Source organism: Heterodontus francisci, chromosome 8 (genome assembly GCF_036365525.1).
Source record: "Heterodontus francisci isolate sHetFra1 chromosome 8, sHetFra1.hap1, whole genome shotgun sequence".
In the NCBI taxonomy this organism is placed as follows: Eukaryota; Metazoa; Chordata; class Chondrichthyes; order Heterodontiformes; family Heterodontidae; genus Heterodontus; species Heterodontus francisci.
The window spans coordinates 10,132,962-10,151,267 of NC_090378.1; the positions used below are offsets into that span (position 1 = coordinate 10,132,962).

The 18,306-nt window shown below is 43.4% G+C and overlaps 1 protein-coding gene across 1 annotated transcript in view; it reads right to left on the reverse strand.

Moving 5' to 3' along the window:
* Window positions 1-548: 548 nt before the first annotated feature.
* LOC137373173 (di-N-acetylchitobiase-like) overlaps window positions 549-18,306 on the reverse strand; it is a 48,206-nt gene continuing 30,448 nt past the window's right edge. Inside the window, exons 4-7 of the mRNA XM_068038030.1 lie at window positions 11,708-11,879; window positions 11,525-11,622; window positions 10,701-10,862; window positions 549-752 (exon numbers count right to left, since the gene is read on the reverse strand). Of these exons, the coding sequence (XP_067894131.1) occupies window positions 549-752; window positions 10,701-10,862; window positions 11,525-11,622; window positions 11,708-11,879 (636 nt within the window). The remainder of the gene's footprint in view (window positions 753-10,700; window positions 10,863-11,524; window positions 11,623-11,707; window positions 11,880-18,306) is intronic.

The following is an 18,306-nucleotide window of genomic DNA, read 5'->3' on the forward strand; positions in this document are numbered from 1 at the left end:
GATTGAAATGCCAAATAGTTACAGTGTTTTGCATTATTACAATTAAAAACCAAGCAGCAAAAAGAGGACACTATTTGCAGTCCATTCACACCCCTTAATGGAGGAAACTGAACATTAAAAGATTATCTAAGTTCAAAATGATAACCTATGGCAAAACAAGATCATAATAAATCATGTTTGAGAATGAAGATGTGTATAATGCAGACAGCACTTGTGGATGTCAGATATGATTCTTACCCAACTGGAAAGCTGAATTGTAAGTATTCAGTGGCAACAAATTTTAGCCGACACTGTCATTAAACATTATGGTAACTAATGCAGATTTGGTGCATTTTGTAAACAACTTAAGATGCCTGAAGTGACCAGATCTTGGAGTGCAAATCATGTTAGTACATTTACTTTCCATTGAATAGGAATTGATTGATTAGATAAGATCTTAAACATGTTCTTTAGATCTGCGTTTGTTGAATTTCTAATGTTGGAGGTGAGCTCACTTTTTGTTGTTTTTACTTACAAAATTAAATAATCACATGAGAAGAGTAAATGGTTTAAGTTCTCCATTTTCCTCGGATCGGGCACAGAGCATTCCACATTTCTTCACTTTGCATTGCTACTGTAGGATCAGCAGTGTAGTTTAGGAAATTTCCAGTCCACGCACCTATGCCACGGAGTTTTAGTTTCTTCAAGATCGATGATTTTAGTGAAATGCTCTCTGGATCATCATACCAAACCTCGTGGTATGTATTATTAACCTGCCAAAAAAGCCAAAGAGAGTTATACAGATAGGAGTTAGGTTTGGGTCAGTGCATAGCTTTTCGACACAATACTGAACATCTCCACTATTTCACACCACTATTTAAAATACATGAAACTTGTCCTTGGTTTAATAGAATAAGTTTAGTTGGATTGAGGAGATGAAACCTATAAAGGTATATAAAAACAAGAAATGCTGGAAATACTCAGCAGGTCTGGCAGCATCTGTGGAGAGAGAAGCAGAGTTAACATTTCAGGTCAGTGACCCTTCATCAGGTAGTTTGTTCTAAACCTCAATTACAACAGATTTTTTTTATATTTGCTCATTCGATGCGAGTGTCATTGGCAAGTCCAGCATTTTTGCCGATCCTTAATTGCCCTTGAGATGGTGGTGGTGAGCCATCTTCAGCAGTCCATGTGGTGCAGATACAGTTACAGTGCTACAAGGTAGGGTGTTCCTGGATTTAGACCCAGCTATAGTGAAGGAATGGCGATATATTTCCAAGTCAGGATGGTGTGTAGTTTGAACAGGAAATTGCAAGTGGTGGTTTTCCCATGCTTCTACAGCCCTTGTCCTTCTAGGTGATAGAAGTCGGAGAGTGCTGCCACAGGAGCCTTGGCAAGTTGCTGCAGTGCATCTTATAGATGACATACACTGCTGCCAGTGTGTGCTGATGGTGGAGCGAATGAATGTTGAAGGTAATAAGTGGGGTGCTGATCATGTGGGCTGCTTTGTCCTGGACGGTGTTGAGCTTTGATCTTCATGAATGTTGTTGGAGCTGCACTCATCCAAGCAAGCGGCGAGTATTCCATCATATTCTTGACTTGTGTCTTGTCGATGGTGGACAGACTTGAGGGAGTCAGGAGGTGATATACTTGCACAGAATGTCCAGTTTCTGGCCTGCCTTTGTAGCCACACAATTTATGTATTTGGTCCAGTTATGATTCTGCTCAAAGGTAATCTGCAGGATGTTAATGGTTGCAGGTGCGGTGATGGTGATGCCATTGAATCTTAGATTTTCTCTTTTTGGAGATGGTCAAATGTTACTTGCCACGTATTAACCCAAACCTGAATATTGAACATGTCTTGTGGGCACAGACTGCTTCAGTATCTGAGGAGTTGTGAATGGTACTTAGCACTGTGCAATCATCAGCTAACATCCCCACTTCTGACCTTATGATGGAGGGAAGGTCATTAATGAAGCAGCTGAAGATGGTTGGGGCCTAGGACACTACCCTGAGGAACTCCTCAGCAGTGTCCTGGGGCTTAGATGATTGGCCTCCATCAACCACAACTATCTTCTTTTGTGCTTGGTATGACTCCAACCAGTGAAGGGGCTTGCCCCTGTTTCCCATTGAATTTTTCTAGGGCTTCTTGATGACACACTTGGTCAAATGATGCCTTGATGTCAAGGGAAGTCACTCTCACCTCACCACCGGAATTCAGCTCTTTGGTCCATGTTTGGATCAATGCTGTAATGAGGTCTGGATCTGAGTGATCCTGGCCAAACTGACACTGAGCATCAATGAGCAGGTTATTGCTGAGTCAACGGCACCTTCCATCACTTTGCTAATGTTCGAGAGAATGGGTCGTCATTAGCTGGATTGAATTTGCCCTGCATTTTCTGGACAGGACCTAACTGAGCAATTTTCTGCATTGTTGGGTGGAGGAGTTTTGCAACACTATTGGAACAGCTTGGTGAGGAGCGCAGCTAGTTCTGGAGCATAAGTGTTCAGTACTACAGAGGGGATCTGTCACGTCCAATAGCATTTGCTGTATCCAGTGCCTTCAGCTGTTTCCTGATATCAAGTGGTGTGAATTGAATTGGCTGAAGACTGGCACCTGTGATGCTGGGTGTTTTATGATTGTCTTTAAGAGTGATGTCCCTTTAGGATCTAAGTGCCAGGATGCAGTCATGTGACTGCAAAGCCTGAGTCACTCTGCAACTGTAACACCTAGCGGCAGGTTCTGTAAATAGTTAGCTCTGCATTGTATATACTTATCAGCTGTTAATAAACCCATTTGTGATCTTCAACCAACTGGACTCCACGCATGTCATTTATGTTGCATCAGACAACATAAAAAGAACTCATTATATGGTGGCAGCTCCTCATTATGTGGTGGCAGCTGTGGTGAGAAGCCAATTTAAAATTGAAGACCACAGGTAAAACAGCTTTAAAAACTCCCTCCACACAGCTAAAAGAAAGAAAGTTAAAAAGAAATACAGGCTCAAAGAGTGAAAAAAAAGAAAACTTACCTCAAGCTGTAGAAGGCAGAGTTCTCAACGACAGGCTGCAAATCAGTCTCCTGGATCAGGTAAGTCATTTTGCCATTGGTGCAGGAATCCCAGTTTAAAAAAAAACTCTGACGTGCTTAGAAATTTGATTTTTTCAAAAATGTTCCATGTTGAAAAAAATACCTGGGAGACCCAACCCCTCTTCCAGGCTGATCATGGTCGGCGCCATGAGGCGTCTGACAGCAAAAAACGTGGGAATCGTCCATTCATGCAGCTCGCAGCCACAGTTTTTTTTAAAAAACATGAAATCACTCAAGCATGAAGAGTTTTCACTCAGTCAGCCAAAGTTTAAAAAAACCCATAAAACCACTCAACCGTGAAGAACATCAGCAAACTCTTAAAACTGAACTGCCTATTGAACACCTGTGTAAACAGACAGACGAGAGTGCTGAAAGCAAGATAGACAGACAAACAGTGTTAAGCACCTGCTCCTGTCAATCAAAGCAGTCAGTCGAAAGAAGAGATTTTTTTTAAAAAAGGAAAGTAGTGCAGATTCAGAAGAAGTCTTAAAGCAAGTTTTAAAGCAAAAGAACAGCAGAACAATGGAAACCAAATTTCCGAGCATGAACTGGAAGGCCATGGATATCCTGTCTGAGTTCCAACTTTTCAAACAAAGAATGCAGTTATGCTTTACACACCAAGTAATTGCAGAACCAGAGAAACAAGCTATAAAATACTAATAGCAGTTGGAAATGAGTGATACACAGAATCAACATCTCAGGCTTATCTGATGAGGACCAGAAAGATCCCACAAAGATATGGAAAGTGTGAGATGATCAGCTCTGATTAAGAGCGAATTTTAGAATTCACCACCTGGAATTGATGTCTTACAGGCAACAGCCACAGGAATCAACAGACCAGCTCATCAGTAGATATCGTAATAAGGGAAACATATGCAATTTCTCAGAAGCTGAGCTGTCGGGCCAAATCATGGAGCTGGTGATTGTATCAACACCCATTGAAGCATTTCAGACGGCCCTCTCGGGGGGTGGAAAAAGAAATGTCACAGCATTGATGCACTGCTGGAAGATCACAGAAAATACAAAGCCATTGTAGCTGGACAATAGCACCTGCAAGCACTAGGATCAGTCAACAATACTGGCACCATAACCAGTTCAAAAAGAGCAAGTAAGCTGTGTGGTAAGTGTGATTGGTCCCACTCGCCATGAAGTTGTCCGACATTTCAAGACCTGTGCATAAGGACAGTGGGCCCACCTATGCAAGAAATCTGGCTCCAAAGACACAGCCAGAGGTCACAGTAGGGCACAAAAAAACAGATGACAGATGCAGAAGCAGGGCAACAGCAGCAAGGAAAGCACCAGAGACCTGGGTAAATGCAAGCCAATACATGGAGTCCACGGCGAAGCAGACCTGAGACAAGACTCAGAGATGCAATCCTCAGTCAAAAAACGAATAGGTGTTTCACATTGTGTTGATGAAGTCAAACAACTGGGAGCTTTCGCTACCATTAACATCATGTGCCCAAAGAAAGCTGGCAAACACACACTCACGGTTAAGATTGACACTGGTGCTAGTGCAAATATCTTACCAGTCCAGATTCTGAAGGATATGTACCGAAATCATTGCAAATCAGTGATACAAAAGACAACTACCAAGTTATGTGCATACAATAGGTCACCAGTCCTGTGTGTTGGCACACTAACAATGCAATACAGCTATGGGAAGATGGCATGGAAACTGCCAACATTCTACCTGGTAGACATGAGTTTACCAGCAGTGGCAGTCCTACCAGCGTGTAGGGACCTCAAGATAGTAACCATTCATGAGGTCACCAAGGTACCCATTACAGCAGAAGTGATTGATGTTGTAAGCACTGAGAAGCAAAGGCTGGCAGTGGGGAGCATTGCCAATGGAAATCTCAAAGGATCGGAACCCGCTTGCAGACTCTGGCCAGCATCAAACGATGCAGTCTGGAAATCTAGAAACAGCACAACTATGCGAAGCCACACTTCTGCTATCCAGAGGACCACCAGCACCACAACAAGTCAGAACAGACAGGTACTGTCATGAGGCCAAGTACTCCTCCCCCAACAAGTCCTCAACCTTGAGCCCAAAACCATCAGACACAGAGGATGAGGAGAGGCGAAGGACACGCAATGGAGGCAGAGGAGGAATGAGTTGAAGCATTGTCTGGTGGTTCCTCGTGATAAGGTGCCAGAGCTTTCCAAGAATGACAAGTCCTCAAAGGTGGTCATCCTCAGAAAAGCAACCGAGTATATTAGCAGGCTGAAGGCAGAGCAACAGAAACTGAACGTAGAAAGAGAGAAACTTCAGAAAAAACAGCAACAGCTTGGATGCAAATTTTCCGATACAACTCCGAAACGATAAGTGGACTCTTAAACTTATGCATGTGTAAATTCTATAATCTCTATCCATGTGTAAATAGTTTTGATGTTATCTAGTTTTATGTATTTTTACTTTGAACATACAAGACTTATCTTTGGAAAGTAAGGGAATGTTGTATTATTGCCTTTAAGAGTGATGTCCTGTTGAGATCTTAGTATGCTAATGAGCGAAGTACCAGCTGTCATGTGACTACAAGCCTGAATCACTCTGCAACTGCAACACCTAGAAACAGGTTCTGTAAATTGTGAGCTCTGCACTGTATATCCTTGTTAGCTGTTAATAAACCTGTTTGAGATCTTCAACCAAATGGTCTTAACACCTCTCATTTATGTTGCACTTGACAACATTAAAAGGAGCTCATTATATGATTGAATTTTTCGAGGAGGTGACTAGGTGGGTAGATGAGGGTATAGTCTACATGGACTTTAAGGCTTTTGAAAAGGTCCCGGATGGGAGATTGGTCAAGAAGCTAAGAGCCCATGGGATCCAGGGCAATTTGGCAAATTGGATCCAAAATTGGCTTAGTGGCAGGAGGCAGAGGGTGATGATCGAGGGTTGTTTCAGCGATTGGAAGCCTGTGACCAGTCGTGTATTGCAGGGATCGGTGCTGGGACCCTTGCAGTTTATAGAAACATAGAAAATAGGAGCAGGAGTAGGCCATTCGGCCCTTTAAGACTGCTCTGCCATTCATTATGATCGTGGCTGATCATCCAACTCAGGAACCAGTTCCGACTTTCGCCCCATACCCTTTGATCCCTTTAGACCCAACAGCTATATGTAACTCCTTCTTGAAAACATATAATGTTTTGGGCTCAACTGCTTTCTGTGGTATCAAATTCCACAGGTTCACCACTCTCTGGGTGAAGAAATTTCTCCTCATCTCGGTCCTGAAAGGTTTACCCCGTATCCTTAGACTATGACCCCTGGTTCTGGACTCCCCCACCATCGGGAACATCCTTCCTGCATCTACCCTGTTAGAATTTTATAGGTTTCTATGAGATCCCTCCTCACTCTTCTGAACTCCAGTGAATATAATCCAAACCGACTCAATCTCTCCTCATACTTCAGTCCCACCATCCCAGGAATCAGTCTGGTAATCTTTAGCTGCACTTCCTCTATAGCAAGAACATCCTTCCTCAGATAAGGAGACCAAAACTGCACACAATATTCCAGGTGTGGCCTCACCAAGGCCCTGAAAATTGCAGAAAGACATCCCTGCTCCTGTACTCGAATCCTCTCGCTATGAAAGCCAACATACCAGTTGCCTTTTTTACCGCCTGTTGGACCTGCATGCTTGCCTTCAGTGACTGGTGTACGAGAACACCCAGGTCTCACTGCATATTCCCCTCTCTCAGTTTATAGCCGTTCAGATAATAATCTGCCTTCCTGTTTTTGCTACCAAAGTGGAAAACCTCACATTTATCCACATTATACTGCATCTGCCATGCATTAGCCCACTCACTCAACTTGTCCAAATCACCCTGAAGCCTCTCTGCATCCACCTCACAAATCACCCTCCCACCCAGCTTTGTGACATCTACGAATTTGGAGATATTACATTTAGCTCCCTCATCTAAATCATTAATATATATTGTGAACAGCTGGGGTCCTAGCACCGATCCCTGTGGTACCCTGCTGGTCACTGCCTGCCATTCGGAAAAAGACCCATTTATCCATGCTCTTTGTTCCCTGTCTGCCAACCAATTTTCTATCCACCACAATACACTAGCCCCAATCCCATGTGCATTGATTTTACATGCTGGTGTACATTAATGATTTATTTATTTTAATTTAGAGATACAGCACTGAAACAGGCCCTTCGGACCACTGAATCTGTGCTTACCCTCAACCACCCATTTATACTAATCCCATATTCCTACCACATCCCCACCTACCTATACTGGGGGCAATTTCTAATGGCTAATTTACCAATCAACCTGCAAGTCTTTGACTGTGGGAGGAAACCGGAGCACCCAGCAAAACCTACACGGTCACAGGGAGAACTTACAAACTCCACACAGACAGTACCCAGAATTGAACCTGAGTTGTTGGAGCTGTGAGGCTGCAGTGCTAACCACTGCGCCAATGTGCCACCCAAGTAGGGGCTATAGGAGGTATGATCACTAAGTTTGCAGATGACATGAAAATTGGTGGTGTCATAAATAGTGAGGAGGAAAGCCTTAGATTACAGGATGAGAGAGATCGGCTGGTAAGGTGGGCAGAGCAGTGGCAAATGGAATTTAGTCCTGAGAAGTGTGAGGTGATGCATTTTGGGAGGACTAACAAGGCAAGGGAATAAACAATGGATGGTAGGACCCTAGGAAGTACAGAGGGTCAGAGGGACCTTGGTGTACTTGTCCATCGATCACTGAAGGCAGAAGCACAGGTAGAAAGACATATGGGATACTTAACTTTATTAGCCAAGGCATAGAATCTAAGAGCAGGGAGGTTATGATGGAGCTGTATAAAACGCTAGTTAGGCCGCAGCTGGAGTACTGTGTACAGTTCTGGGCACCACACAATAGGAAGGATGTGATTGCCCTGGAGAGGGTGCAGAGGAGATTGACCAGGATGTTGCCTGGGCTAGAGCATTTCAGTTATGAAGAGCGACTGGATAGGCCAGGGCTGTTTTCCTTAGAGCAGAGAAGGCTGAGGGGAGACCTGATTGAGGTATACAAAATTATGAGGGACATAGATAGTGTAGATAGGAAGAAACTGTTTCCCAAAGCAGAGGTGCCAATAACCAGGGGGCATAGATTTCAGGTAAGGGGCAGGAGGTTTCGAGGGGCTTTGAGGTAAATCCTTTTCACCAGAGGATGGTTGGAATCTGGAACACACGACCTGAAGTGGTGGTCGAGGCAGGAACCCTCACAAAATTGAAGAAATATTTAGATGAGCACTTGAAGTGCCATTGCATACAAGGCTACGGGCCAAGTGTTGAAAAATGCAATTAGAATATATAGGTGCTTGATGGCCAGCATGGACACGATGGGCCGAAGGGCCTGTTTCTGTGCAGTATATCTCTATGACTGTATGGTGGCAGCTGCTCATTACACTGGGGACTTCAGGAGGTGGCCGAGGTGTATTATTCAATCGGCACTTCTGGCTGAAGATGGTAGCAAATGCTTCAGCCTTGTCTTTTGCACTGATATGCAAAGCACTGCAACCTTACTTGTACTTTATTAATCTGCAAATTGCCCTAGTACATTAACATATCACACATGATTAGAAAAGAAGATAGAAACTAATGTTCAGAAAGTCTCATCACTGATCCCTCATTGAGATCACAGGACCTCAAATGCGAAGAGATATCCATTGCTTTAATTCTTCAAAATATGAAAATTGACAAAGTCAATGGAAGTATTGACCTCGAGTTTGGACTGTAGGATAGTGTACAAATAATTTAATAGTTTCATGATGCTATTCAGTGTAAGGTTTTCATCTGTCACACTCGGCCCCCATCTGCCAAGAATTAGGCATATTATTTTTGTCATGAACGTTGATTTTAAACTGTTACTGGCGTGAAGAAAGAACTTGTTAAACAGATCGGCTGTGGCTGGAAAAAATATTTGCATATTAACAGACAGTGTTTGGAAGGACAAAGCAGCCATTCCCTGATACAGTCAACCCACAATGGACTTTTGATCATCAGATGTTGAAGGTGGGGGTGCTCGCATTCCCGTTTTCCTGCTAAGATGGCCGAGTACACAAACGGACATGGTCAAACCAGCTAGTCACATCACTAACCTGCTGGGCAACCTGAGTGTTTTGAATTTGTACAATGGCTGGCTCGCCACAGCTTCTCCTGTCTGCCTGCTGCCATCTCTTTCTCACAAGCCTCTGAATCCACTGAGGACACATGAACCCCAAGAGAGAAAAGTCTCCGACAGTGAACAAGTTTTAACAGGAATACTGGGTCCCAACGAAAAGCAAGATCTTCCTACAATCAAAGACTCTACAGTGACCTTGAAAACCCATAACAAGAACTCTTCAGATATTGCCTCAAACGTTTCCTCTTTATTTTTCTTCTGCTCTTTTCTGTCTCTATCTGCATGTGTGTATCGCGTATGCATGCTAGCGTGGGTGCGTCGTGTACCTGTAGGTGTTAACTGAATTAGAGTTTAAGTTTAATAAATTTCAACTTTTCTTCTTTAAACCTAAGAAAGCTTGTTTGTGCTGATTTCTTTGCCTTATAATTGGAAAGTGGTGAACAAGGATTCACCAAGGGAGAACTAAAAACAGTGTGTTTAAAATTAAACCCTGCTACAGTAAGACCAGGTGAAGGCTGACAGGGAAACCTAGATACCTTTCTCACCTGTTCGTAACAATCTGACTGAATTAAACATTCATTTGCTAACACCCCACAACATTACATAACTATCTTCCTGCACTTGAAAGAAACTTATTGTGTGAAACTCTTGTGATGATTTAAACAGATATGATCAAGTTCAGTGTGAAGGACATTCTTTAGTTTCTTGGAGGAGGAGCTCCAAGGAAATTCCCAGTCAATCTTTTCAACATCAAAACCAATGAACTCATCTGGATGCTGTGCAACATATGAACACAAGGCACATGTTAACAGGGCAAATATATTCCTTAAAATTGTCATGATGACTGACTGCCCTGATTAGCAAGAGTACATATACTATATATATATATATAAAAAAGCTTCTAAAGAAAGGATTTGCATTTAAATAGCACTGTTCACAATCTAAGAACATCCCAAAGCACTGTATAGGTAGTGAAGTGCTTTTGAAATGGAGTGACTGTTGTAATGTAGGAAATGCAGCAGACAATTTGCACAGAGCAAGATCCCACAAACAGCATGTGATAATGATCAGATAATATTTTAGTGATGTTGGCTGAGGGATAAATATTGCCCAGGACACCAGGGAGGACACCTCCACTCTTCCTCAAAATAGTGCTATTGGAACATTTATGTCCACCTCAGAGGACGAATAGGACCTCAGTTTAACTTCCCATCTGAAAAACAACACCTCCGACAGTGTCTGCAACTGGTTTTTCACAATGTTTTAACAAGGTGAACTGGTTTTGATGCTTTGCTCCTCAACTTCCCTGTTCTTGTCAATTCTCCAACAACACACATTTCCTGTTGTACAAATTTTACATTTTGAGCTTTGCTGAACCCAATACACAGAGAATACTGAATCATAGAGTCATCGAGTCATACAGCATAGAAACAGGTCCTTTGGCCCTGCAATGTTCACATTTTAGAAAGAATGTTGAAATGCACAGGTTTTCACTGTGCTTTGATTGTCTTACCATGTAGACATAATATGGGGATTTGTAATCATCATCCCAATATCTGCCGGTAATTGATCTGGGCAGCTGCTGCATGATCTCTTTATATGAAATCTTTTTTCCAATATGAGGACTGCAAGCAGCACCACTAAAAGGAACCTTTCGCAATTCACATCTACTGGGCTGTAAAATACAAAAATGATGAGAAACTATTACTTGTGAATATAATTACTCTGCTAACTTCAAAAATGGAGTGACAGCATGACTGATCTCCAAGTATATCAGCTGTGAGGGACAATTAGGACTCACGGATCAATTGAAAATTTTGAAACAATGTTTGATAGATTTTTGTGAGGCAAAGGTATTAATAGAGACAAAGTCAAGGCAGGTATATGGGATACAGATCAGAAACAATCAAATTGAATGGTTTAACAGGCTTGAGGGATCAAATGGTCTACTGTATCTCATATGCTTTTTTGATTTCATGTGTGAAGGGATGAGCTTTGAGAAAAATTTTGAGAAGCTTCAGATTTACAGTCCAGAAGAATGCAGTTAAGGAAATGCCTCAGTGAAATAAAATACTAAATATCATGGATACGGTAAGTCCAGACAGCAAGCCAATGGATACAAATGGAAATTAGCGAAATTGTAGAACAGGTATTAAAAAGCTTTGTGTAAAAAAAGCAGTTATTGAACTAGCCTACAAGCAAGCTAAGCAAGGCAAAATATTGGGCTGTTTCAAAATACAATTAGATGCCCTAATGGGGCAGTTAATTTAACAGAGAGATGTGTTTCAGACTTCACTCCTATTTCTTGTGCAATGCAAACTAAACATTTCTTCTCACCTCATAAAGGTGCTGGCAAGGATAGTCGTAACCAAACCATGGAACGGTCATCACCAGCTTTCTGGAATCAACACCCATATTGATATAAGCAGAGAGACCTAAAGGGATAAAAATATGAAAGCCTTAGATGAACATTGATATAGGTGAGGCAAACCTTGAACAAGAAGGTTTTAATGTACATACCTGAATAAACCTGGTGATAGGGAGCATTTGCGTTTGCAAAGCACTCACCCCACAGTTGCTTCTTCACATCAAAGGACTTCACAACTAAGAAGTCAGTGGAATTTGCCATTTCTACATAATCAAGGCAGTTTCCACCTGGGCAGTTTGGAGTCCAAGGTACATTAAATGTGACCTGAGGAACAAATAGTAATGAGAAGTTAAGTTTATTTCACACCTTATGTTGGATGTCACTGGTAGTTATATGGTTTTTATAAGCACTCCCTTCTCATGCATGGTTTATGGGAGCTGTGAAATTTAAGAGACGTTCTACAGTGTTCATGATGGTATTACATCATACATGATAAAGTTGGGGGAAATCATGATTCTTAATTGTTAGGATTCCTAATTGTCAAAATATTAAGTCAGGTTCAATTTCCCAACACACACCTACCTTCCTTCAAATTTTCTGTGTTCCTCTTTTAAAGGCTAAAAGTTGTGAGCAAATTGCAGTCACAAAAATGTTAGCCACACTCCAATATCTAGCCAAAGTGGTCACATGCTTTAATGCTGGGCCAGGCATTGAATGCTGGCAGGCTGTTTGATTGTGTGCATTGGCAAACCCAATTGGTGTCCTTGCCCAATATCTGGACATTCACTGTTTCAGCAGCAGGTTTGCAGATAGTAATCAGATGTTCAATTAGATCTTCCCTGGCCCAGTGGCCCTAGGGGTAAATTGTACTCTCCAAGATGTAAATTGGACATGCGCGATGCCAACATCATCACCCTCTATAAAAACAAAGGTGACCGCGGTGACTGCAACAACTACCGTGGAATCTCCCTGCTCAGCATAGTGGGGAAAGTCTTTGCTCGAGTCGCTCTGAACAGGCTCCAGAAGCTGGCCGAGCACGTCTACCCTGAGGCACAGTGTGGCTTTCGTGCAGAGAGATCGACTATTGACATGCTGTTCTCCCTTCGTCAGATACAGGAGAAATGCCGTGAACAACAGATGCCCCTCTACATTGCTTTCATTGATCTCACCAAAGCCTTTGACCTCGTCAGCAGACGTGGTCTCTTCAGACTACTAGAAAAGATCGGATGTCCACCAAAGCTACTAAGTATCATCACCTCATTCCATGACAATATGAAAGGCACAATTCAACATGGTGGCTCCTCATCAGAGCCCTTTCCTATCCTGAGTGGTGTGAAACAGGGCTGTGTTCTCGCACCCACACTTTTTGGGATTTTCTTCTCCCTGCTACTTTCACATGCGTTCAAATCCTCTGAAGAAGGAATTTTCCTCCACACAAGATCAGGGGGCAGGTTGTTCAACCTTGCCCGTCTAAGAGCGAAGTCCAAAGTACGGAAAGTCCTCATCAGAGAACTCCTCTTTGCTGACGATGCTGCTTTAACATCTCACACTGAAGAATGCCTGCAGAGTCTCATCGACAGGTTTGCGTCTGCCTGCAATGAATTTGGCCTAACCATCAGCCTCAAGAAAACGAACATCATGGGGCAGGATGTCAGAAATGCTCCATCCATCAATATTGGCGACCACGCTCTGGAAGTGGTTCAAGAGTTCACCTACCTAGGCTCAACTATCACCAGTAACCTGTCTCTAGATGCAGAAATCAACAAGCGCATGGGTAAGGCTTCCACTGCTATGTTCAGACTGGCCAAGGGAGTGTGGGAAAATGGCGCACTGACACGGAACACAAAAGTCCGAGTGTATCAGGCCTGTGTCCTCAGTACCTTGCTCTACGGCAGCGAGGCCTGGACAACGTATGCCAGCCAAGAGCGACGTCTCAATTCATTCCATCTTCGCTGCCTTCGGAGAATACTTGGCATCAGGTGGCAGGACTATATCTCCAACACAGAAGTCCTTGAAGCGGCCAACATCCCCAGCTTATACACACTACTGAGTCAGCGGCGCTTGAGATGGCTTGGCCATGTGAGCCGCATGGAAGATGGCAGGATCCCCAAAGACACATTGTACAGCGAGCTCGCCACTGGTATCAGACCCACCGGCCGTCCATGTCTCCGTTATAAAGACGTCTGCAAACGCGACATGAAATCGTGTGACATTGATCACAAGTCGTGGGAGTCAGTTGCCAGCATTCGCCAGAGCTGGCGGGCAGCCATAAAGACAGGGCTAAATTGTGGCGAGTCGAAGAGACTTAGTAGTTGGCAGGAAAAAAGACAGAGGCGCAAGGGGAGAGCCAACTGTGCAACAGCCCCAACAAACAAATTTCTCTGCAGCACCTGTGGAAGAGCCTGTCACTCCAGAATTGGCCTTTATAGCCACTCCAGGAGCTGCTTCACAAACCACTGACCACCTCCAGGCGCGTATCCATTGTCTCTCGAGATAAGGAGGCCCAAAAGAATTAGATCTTCCCTGGCCCAGTGGCCCTAGGGGTAAATTGTACTCTCCAAGATCCCAGCTGAGATCAGATAATTCTGCATAAAGCAGAATTTGTATGACTCACATAATCACTGCCGTAACCAGAAAGCATTAGTGAGCCTAATCTCCAGATTTGAATCACTGTACTCCAAGTTAGCGAATTCTGTCATGTGAAAACCTTTTAACAATAAAAGTCTGCTTCAACCATCACCCAATACAAATGCAGTGATTGGCTTCATTTTTTGCCTGTGTAATGGCTCCTGAATTTTAGAGTGAAGGATCTGATAGGTTTCTGCAAAAATACAGGTTTTTTCTCCCTTTTATGAAGGGTTTTCATGGAGTAAATAATGTTACGGACAGATGAGAGATGATAGGGATGTCTCCCCGTTCCACCTCTCGACTGACTGTAGACAGCACATTTTAAAATAAAAATGTTTTAACACCTGAGTGCTTTAATTGTCAGGAACAGACAAATGACAGGTTTTCTTGTAAATTTTACAAGAAAGATAAATATTCATTTTTTTCAACACCAAAATATGTGCAACTACACCCACTGTCACACTTATACAGATACACAGTCACTCAGAAAAAGATTGTGATTATAAACATAGCATGCGTTTTGGTCTTATGATTTCAAGAGTTCGCTGTTACACTTTACTCCGGGTGAACACTTGAAATGATGCATGTCTGAAATCCCTCCAGGCAAAGTAATACTCCAGGCAAGGTTCAGTGGTGAAGCCCGGGTGCAATTCCTTGTGTGAAGAGATCAAGCCCAACTTGAGTCTCTGCCTACAAGCTGGTGGTCTCAGGCAGGGGCTTTATTCTTTGTTCGCATTCGTTGCTCAGAATATGCCTTATCAAAACCCCTTATCGGAAACTTAGATTCAGTCATGTGCCGAGAGCAACGCTTTCTATTGTCCTCATAAATAGTTTCTGATGGTTAGGCCATTGTCAGATGATGGAGTCCAGGTATCATTCATCCACATACCATCTTGATAAAATAGAGCTTTTCACACCCATTTACTGGAATTCAAATTTAGAATCGAAGACTCTGCAATAGTATTCTGAACACAGTTTTGGAAATTAACCATAGAATCATAGAAAGATTACAGCATAGAAAGAGGCCATTCAGCCCGTCCTGTCCATGCCAGCTGAAAAAACTAGCCGCCCAATCTAATCCCACCTTCCAGCACATGGTCCATAGCCTTGGTGGTTACAGCACTTCAGGTGCAGGTCCAGGTACCTTTTAAAAGAATTGAGGGCTTCTGCCTCCACCAGCGTTTCTGGCAGGGAATTCGAGACACCCACCACCCTCTGGGTGAAAAAGTTTATCCTCACGTTCCCTCTAAATGCATGCCACGTGCTAGTGAATATAGGAATAGGAGGATAGAGCTGATGAACGCATGGCTGAGGAGATGGTGCAGGAGGGAGGGCTTTAGTTTCCTGGATCACTGGGTCTGTTTCTGGCATATGTGGGACCTGTACATGTTGGACGGGTTGCACCTGAACCGGAACAGGCCTGTTACGACCGTCCGCTCCTGTCAAAACCCCCAATCAAAATATACGATTCTGATTGTGGTGGGAGAGATGCACTGATAATTCAATCCTGTCGCTCCACAGATCGGCTAACATATCATTGAAAACTTTCCAACTTAAAGATCGGTGGCACAGTGGTGCGGTGGTTAGCACCGCAGCCTCATAGCTTCAGGGACCCCGGTTCAATTCTGGGTACTGCCTGTTCGGAATTTGCAAGTTCTCCCTGTGACCATGTGGGTTTTCGTCGGGTGTTCCGGTTTCCTCCCACTGCCAAAGACTTGCAGGTGGTAGGTAAATTGGCCATTGTAAATTGCCCCTAATATAGGTAGGTGGTAGGGAATATGGGATTACTGTAGGGTTAGTATAAATGGGTGGTTCTTGGTTGGCACAGACTTGGTGGGCTGAAGGGCCTGTTTCAGTGCTGTATCTCTAAATAAAGTAAGACTCAGCCAAATTATACCATCTATTAACCCCCGAATGAGACTAACTCACCCAGGTGTCTTTAAATCAGTAAATTAACTCTTTAATTTGAAGAACTAAATTCTTAAACACTATGAAGATATGAACAACATCGAAAATAGAAAAAAATAGAGTCCTTGCAAATTTACAGTCCAATGTTGCTTGAAGTCCTCACAGGATGTTGCTCAAAGTCCTCTCTGGATGTTGCTCCAAGTCCTCACGGAATGTTACTTTCTTTCTCCAGCGAATTGCAACAATTACTGACTTGCAAATACTTTCAATGGAATCAAGCTGACTTTAGAGTTTTTGAGGGATAAAAGATTGTCATTGTCTAACTTTCCTTTCTTCAATTAAAATTACCAGAGATCTCTGTTTTGCCTTGACTTTTTCTTGGAAATTTGAGAGATAATAATAAAACAGACGAAAGTCCTATTCCTTCAGTTTAAATGGTTGAGAGCTCTTTTTCCAGGCTCTGACACCACAGCTGTGTCCTCTGTCTCTGTGTTCTGTTAGCTCAAACTGAATTGTAACTAAGATATTGCATGAGTCTCACTCCCAGTGGCTGTTTCCACAGGATCGAGAATGCACCCTTTGAATCGCAGTCTCCAAATGGCTGCTTCTAAGGCAGCGGAAATGCACCTTCCTATAAATCCTGAGGCTTGCAGGTTGTTAAAGCATTACTGATCGCTTGCTAGCTTTAAAGGTAAACCGCATACTCCTGAAAAAACTACAGGACCGTGACAGGGACCAGCTTCCTTGCTGGGAGGTTTGCTAGTGCTGTTGGGGGGTTTTAAACTAATTTGGCAGGGGGATGGGATACAGAGTGGAGTTACAGTAGGGGGTGATGCACAGTCAAATGTAAAAGAGAAACTGAGTCAGTCTGGAAGGCAGAGCAAATATAGACCTGTTAAGGCACAAGTGAAAAATGCAAGGCTGGATTGCATTTATTTTAATGCAAGGAGTCTTACTAGTACAAAGAACAAAGAACAAAGAACAGGACAGCACAGGAACAGGCCATTCGGCTCTCCAAGCCTGCGCTGATCTTGATGCCTGCCTAAACTAAAACCTTCTGCACTTCCAGGGACTGTATCCTTCGATTCCCTCCTATTCATGTATTTGTCAAGATGCCTCTTAAACGTCTCCATGGTACCTGCTTCCACCATCTCCCCCGGCAGCAGGTTCCAGGCACTCACCACCCTCTGTGTAAAGAACTTGCCTCGCACATCCCCTCTAAACTTTGCCCCTCTCACCTTAAACCTATGTCCCCTAATAACTGACTCTTCCATCCTGGGAAAAAATGTCTGACTATCCACTCTGTCCATGCCGCTCATAACTTTGTAAACCTCTATCATGTCTCCCCTCCACCTCCGTCGTTCCAGTGAAAACAATCCGGGTTTATCTAACCTCTCCTCATAGCTAATGCCCTCCAGACCAGGCAACATCCTGGGAAACCTCTTCTGTACTCTCTCCAAAGTGTCCACGTCCTTCTGGTAGTGTGGCGACCAGAATTGCACGCAATATTCTAAGTGTGGCCTAACTAAAGTTCTGTACAGCTGCAGCATGTCTTGCCAATTTTATACTCTATGCCCCGACCAATGAAGGCAAGCATGCCGTTTGCCTTCTTGACTACATTATCCACCTGCGTTGCTACTTTCAGTGACCAGTGGACCTGAACGCCCAGATCTCTCTGCCTGTCAATACTCCTGAGGGTTCTGCCATTTACTGTATACTTCCCACCTGCATTAGATCTTCCAAAATGCATTACCTCACATTTGTCTGGATTAAACTCCATCTGCCATTTCTCTGCCAAAGTCTCCAACCGATCTATCTCCTGCTGTATCCTCTGACAATCCTCATCACTATCCGCAACTCCACCAACCTTTGTGTCATCTGCAAACTTACTAATCAGACCAGCAGGAAGGCAGATGAATTGAGGGCGATGATTAGCACATGGGATTATGTTATTATTGCTGTCACAAAGACATGGTTGAGGGAGGGGCAGGACTGGCAGCTCAATATTTCAGGGTATAGAATCTACAGGCGAGACAGTGGAGGGGGTAAAAGAGGAGGTGGCATTGCACTGTTGATCGAGGAATCAATTACTGCAATAAGGAGGGATAATATCTTGGAATGAGGCCAAATGGGTAGAACTTAAGAACAAAAGGGGGCAATGACTTGGCTGGGTGTGTACTACAGGCCGCCAAACAGTCGGGGAGAGATAGAGGAG